Raw genomic sequence first — 5,754 nt, 5'->3', positions numbered from 1 at the left:
GTGTGTGTGTGTGTGTGTGTGTGTGTGTGTGTGTGTGTGTGCGTGTGTGTGTGTACTGCTTTCACATGCAAATACACGTTTAAATAATAGACTTCTAGCCGTTTTAAATATAGACATTTTATTTTGTAATCATTTTCTGGGAAACCGTAAAATAAAAAAGCTCCTCGGGCACAAACTGCTGTGCCACTTTGGTTCTACAGTTGACACTATAAATAAAAACAACCTGAGTACAGCACAAATACAATTATGAAGAATATAATACCGCTTGTTTCTGTGATGTTTTAGCACCAACCTGCTTTTTGCTTGAACTGTTGTTCCCAACGTTTCTTAAGTTGTGTTGTTTTCATCGTTCAATAGCAACATGGAGTTCGTCAGATCAGGCGTTTAAAGGCATTGCATTCTGGGATCTTTGGGTTCCAGCCTCTCTAGTCATGTATTAGCTGTAGAGAGGCTTAAAGTCGGCCCTCGCTGTTTCCTTTTTGCCTCTTCTTGCAACATGTCAATATGCTGAATTTGCAATACTAACTTTCGTGTTAGCTCTGTGTTTTTTCAACATCTCTTTAAGTAAAACTTGTGGCAGGTTGTTCTGCTGGGAAAGAGGTCGATGCAGTGAGCGAGGTGAAGTAAAACCAACCGAAACAACGCGCTGTCAGAACAATCGACTGCTTAGAAACTTGCATAGGTCATTTGTTAATATGAAAAAACTGATTAGAAAGCTGATTTAGCTTCTGTTAGCGCATCCTTTTGGTTTCGTCCCTGTACTTAAAGCTACCAGCAGATAGTAGAAGTCTGTATTCCTGACAAATGTGTACTTTTATTACTTTTATACGCACACATTGTTAGATCAGCCCTTCTTAAAAGACAGATAAAATGCCCTTAAGTTAGATAAACACATCTTAATGTTTATAAGGACCTTTCTCTCGGACCATATCTCTAGTGGAAAAGTGGTTTGAATGAAGTTATTGAAACAGATATTTCACTGTTGGTCTCGCCTGATGTTTTACTGTTAAGGTTATGGGCCTCTCAGTGTTCACTAACATGCCGTCCGATCACATGAAGTCCAGTTTTCTGTCAATTTAAAGCCAAACTTAACTTGAGATCTGCCGTACTAGCCAGGGACATGGCGGTAGTATTCAAGTTTAAAGGGAAAATCTTGCATCAGAAGCTCTTTCCAAATTAAGAGAAGGCCGGGTCAAAATATTAAATATACAAAATATCATCAATGATTTTAAATAAGGAATCGGAATCACCCTCGTCTCTATTTGTTCATGGACTTCAGAGCCGGGGGGACTTTTCCAATCCAGTTTTATGATCAGGACTCGAGTCTGATGATCCCTGTCGGATGTTTCTGGTCCAAAAAGTCCATAAAGAGTCTCTCAGCCGTCAGTAGACTCCCAGACTCTGTGATGCTGAAGGAGCTGTTGGACCCACTGGAGGAAGACCTAAATGTGGCTGCGGGTACCAGTCCTGGGGGGGGAAATCTCCCATTTCTCCCATGCAGGCGGGCGAGGAATCCATCGGCGGCTGGAAGCGATCCTGAACTCTGCTGCTAGGATCCATTATGGCGTTACTTTTGACGCCAACAACGACGTTTGTGTCGACGACATTGTTGTTGTTGTTGTTGTTGTTGTCCCACACAGCAGGGGAGGGGGGGGAGTTACACGCCATGGAGTCACTGGCGTCCGGACTGTGTTCAATAGGCATGTCGCCGAGAGGAAACTCCCCGTTCTTGTAGAGCTTTTTGAACTTGGAGCGACGGTTCTGGAACCAGATCTTGACCTGGAACAAAGATGGGGAATGTTGAGGAAACTTTAAGTGATTACATTTCCAATATTCACTGTTTTACTAGCTCTGGTTATGTCTTCATAAGCTCCTGAAGTGAACATCCGGACCTGTAGCAGCCTAATGATTGATTTCCCGCTGTAGAGAAGTTGATAAGAGCAAGTGATATGAGGTCGAATCCACCAAAACAAGACGCTGAAAGGCGCTCAAACGCTCAGAGGTGCAGAGGGGACAGAAATAATTATTTGGAGGGTTTTTTTTACGATTAAATTATTTTATAATTTATAAAGACATTTTATTGAAACTTCTTATATTTATATAGATTTCAAAATGTAATTTAATATTTAATTACACATTATTTTATTAACACCTTGTGTTTATTTATTTATTTTATTTATTTTATTTATTTTATTTATTTTATTTATTTATTTTATTTATTTTATTTATTTTATTTATTTTATTTATTTTATTTATTTTATTATCTTTTCTTTCCTTTTAAATTCTAACCTCTTCCATAAGTAACGCATTCTGATTGGCTGCCTGCAGCGGTGATGTCACAGATATAATTTACAGCTCCTACAGTGATTTGTTTACCCAATATTAAATCTGTGCGAGCCACAAACCAAAGACATGACACCCTCCTGTTTGAGCAGGTTTTCAATGCCTTTGTTTTCTCTCAGCGCGTGTTCACGATGATTTACAGCCGCGATGATAAAACAACCGCATCAGGAAGTTTTATCAGCTGAGCACAGGTAAGGCCGTAAATCATTACACAGGAAGAGAGACACTGAACCCGACTGATACATCTGCAACGCACTGTAATGCATTTAATCACACTGACTGTACTCTGTTGCAAATCATCATTCATTTAGCTTTTAAATGTTATATTGACCTAGTATGGTGTATGCTGTTATTCTCCTGTCATAGAAGGTCCAGCAAATCATGTTCTCGAGCAGTCGTTCTCAAACTTTTTCTGTCAGGCCCCCCCTTTGGAGAAAAAAAAAAGTCCCCCCCCAACACAAATAGTCAGGCTCAGTGGCGACGCCAGAGAATTATTTTGGGGGTGCTGTGGGGTAGCTTGACGTTTCATAGAGGGTGCTCAAACATTTAGGGTTTCCCATTAATGTACCGGTCGCTACAGTGGAATGTTCTACTGNGCCCCCGCCTCGACTTAAGCGTGACGTATGCGGTGCTTTTGCTCTAACCAGACAATTTTTTGGTGCTTGAAGCGAACCGGATTCCGGAGCTAAGAGGCTGCTCCGCTGCGGTGTGAACAGGAAAACCCGGTGCTTTTCGAGCTCCAGCTCCGAACCGGCCCTGAAACACCGTTGATGTGATTGAGGTATTGGATACAATTTCAGAGTCTTCATGGGAGTTTTGTTGCAGCTTTGAAAAAGGGACTATTCATCAAGCTCAATGTGAGGAAAGAATAAATACTTTAGAGTTTGTTTGACTCCCACTGAGGTTTAACCTGTTCACCCCGACGTAACCAGCTATGTAAACACACACACACACTGAAAGGAGGAGAACCACAAATAGACAGTTTAAACATGCCATGCTCCACTGTTATCTAGGAGTGTGTTTGGGTGTTTTGGTAAACAGAGTATTGTGTAAGCTCCTGAATTTCTACTCAAAAGGTCCCGCAATCATCTTGTCCAAACTACATTAAACAGGAAAAAGACTCAAAAGCTTTCTTGCTTTGAGGTGACTTATCAAAGTCCGATAACAATCCATAGAATAAATGACAACATTTCCAAAAAGGAGCGTCTGTTTTTGGCTAATCTTCTCACTGATACCAAACAATACCAGACATGTAGCGTTAGATACAGATTAAACGTCCATGATTTTTCATACTCAACACTACGGTATAAACAAGACTCTCACAGTTATTGTGTACCGAAAATGTAGATGTCCAATAATTCCCTCTTGAAGGTGGGGTAGGTAATTTTGAGAAACCGGCTCGAGATACACTTTTTGTTATATTCCATGGAATGCTCTTAACATCCCGATAGCAATGAAAGTGCTTTGACACAAAATCCATAAAAAAATGTCATCTGTGGAAGCCTTGGCGCTGTAAAAAGCACAACCAATCATCTGAGCCGGCCCGGCTAAAGTAACTGGATGGCCTACCTGCCTGTCAGCCTTCCATCTGTGCACAAACTTATCTCGTGCCCTCATTGGTCATGTGCGCGTTCGTGTGTGTTGGAGGAGGGGCTCTGTAAGGAAGTGGCAGAATTTCTCCGGCTGTGTATTTTCAAATTCTAGCGCACTCGAGCTGTTTTCTCCAAAATTACCTACCCCACCTTTAAATATTTATATTGCTGTGAAAAAGCTTCCTTCAAACAACAACAGGAGTCTAGCTTCAAACTACAAAGATTACATTTGAGACTGTGATCATTTACGTTCACCCAATGTTAGCTCTGTTATTCAGCCAAGCAGGAGTGAGCTGACCGCTGGCTGCATTAGCTATTAGCTAACAGCTAACGACTAACAGCTAACGATGACTAATGTTAACAAGCTCATCTCCTGCTAATTTCAACACCAAGTCATCAATGGGACAAATAGGGTTTGTCCCATTGATGTATCCATACTGAGTTTACGGTGTCCTTTAAAATATTTTTGCTACAAGGGCCTCTCAGGGAAGATCTCGGTTCATCCCAAATACATGATCTATAGTCAATAGCCTGCATTACTGTAGAAAATCAAGTACCGTCCCATTTTGAGAATTTGTCATTGACATCCCTACATTGCAAAAACTAAGAGCAGATAATGTGCTGAAGAGCTGCAGGATAAACCAGTGAGTGTCAAGATAACTGATTGATTTGCATGTAGTGAAAGCTGCAGTGTGTTGCAGTCGGTGGTAGGACTGCTCAATTAATCGTATTTTAAATCGCAATTACGATTTTGGCTTGAAACGATTATGAAAGCAACATAATCGATTTTTTAATTTTTTTTATTTATTGGTTTTTCAGTTGAATTATACATAAAGTTCAGGGTAATCAACTGTTAAAAACATTTCAATAAATTGATGTTTTCAAAGTAAATGGATAATCGTGATATCAATTATTGACCAAAATAATCGAGATTATGATTTTTGCCATAATCGAGCAGCCCTAGTCGGTGGTATATTTAGAGGAAGGTTCACCACAGGGAAAACCTCCTCCTCCTCCTCCTCCTCCTCCTCCTCTCTGTCGCACTGTTCCACTTCCTATCTGCTGGACGTTTTCCAGAACAATCCTCCCTCCATCCCGGGAATGTTTCTAGGCTGGTATGTTTTACTCCTGTCCTCCTTTCTCATCATCCCTCCTTAACAACTACCTGACTGTTGCCTCCTATCCTCCTCCTCTTCTCATGCATTTGTTTTGGCACCCGATACTTTGTGAATAATAAATAATCTTCAGTTTCCTCTGAAAGAACTGCATTATTTTGACCAAATCTTCCATCCTCCTCTTCTCCTGTGTTTATTCTGGCACCGGATTTTCACAAACTACTCCTTTCCCTCCGGACCACCTCCCTCTTTCCTCTCCCACACGTCTCCCCCCTCGCCTCCGTCACTCTCCCTCCTCATCCTCAGGGGCCTCATGAAGAAGTTCTCCTCCTTTCATACTTTAACTTCTGTTTTAAAATAAATATCTAAAAAAGGTATTTAGGATTTCAAGTCATGGACATTTAAGGAGAAATAGGGAAAGGATATTAAGGGTAGGACAAAAGAAAGAAAGAAGTCAAGTGTGTGTGTTTGAGAGGAAGTAAGGCTGAAGAAATATAGAGGGATGAAGGGGAGGAGAAATAAGGGTGTGAGAGTGAAGAAGGGAGCGTCTGCAGGACGACAGACTGGCCTCGATTACACACACACACACACACACACACACACACACACACACACACACACACACACACACACACACACACACACACACACACTTTCAAACACAGACACACACACACACACACGCACACACACACACACACCCT

At 41.2% G+C, this 5,754-nt stretch overlaps 1 protein-coding gene across 1 annotated transcript in view; it reads right to left on the bottom strand.

Annotated features, from left to right (window-relative positions):
- Window positions 1-128: 128 nt before the first annotated feature.
- LOC104965465 (homeobox protein Dlx3b-like) overlaps window positions 129-5,754 on the bottom strand; it is a 10,816-nt gene continuing 5,190 nt past the window's right edge. Inside the window, exon 3 of the mRNA XM_010794421.1 lies at window positions 129-1,779. Coding sequence (XP_010792723.1) covers window positions 1,384-1,779 — 396 coding nt within the window. The 3' untranslated portion in view covers window positions 129-1,383. The remainder of the gene's footprint in view (window positions 1,780-5,754) is intronic.

Source organism: Notothenia coriiceps, unplaced genomic scaffold (assembly GCF_000735185.1).
Source record: "Notothenia coriiceps isolate Sejong01 unplaced genomic scaffold, NC01 NC01_scaffold00037244, whole genome shotgun sequence".
Taxonomy (NCBI): domain Eukaryota; kingdom Metazoa; phylum Chordata; class Actinopteri; order Perciformes; family Nototheniidae; genus Notothenia; species Notothenia coriiceps.
Note: the sequence above shows the minus strand (reverse complement) of the source record. Positions and strands in the feature narration are given on the sequence as shown.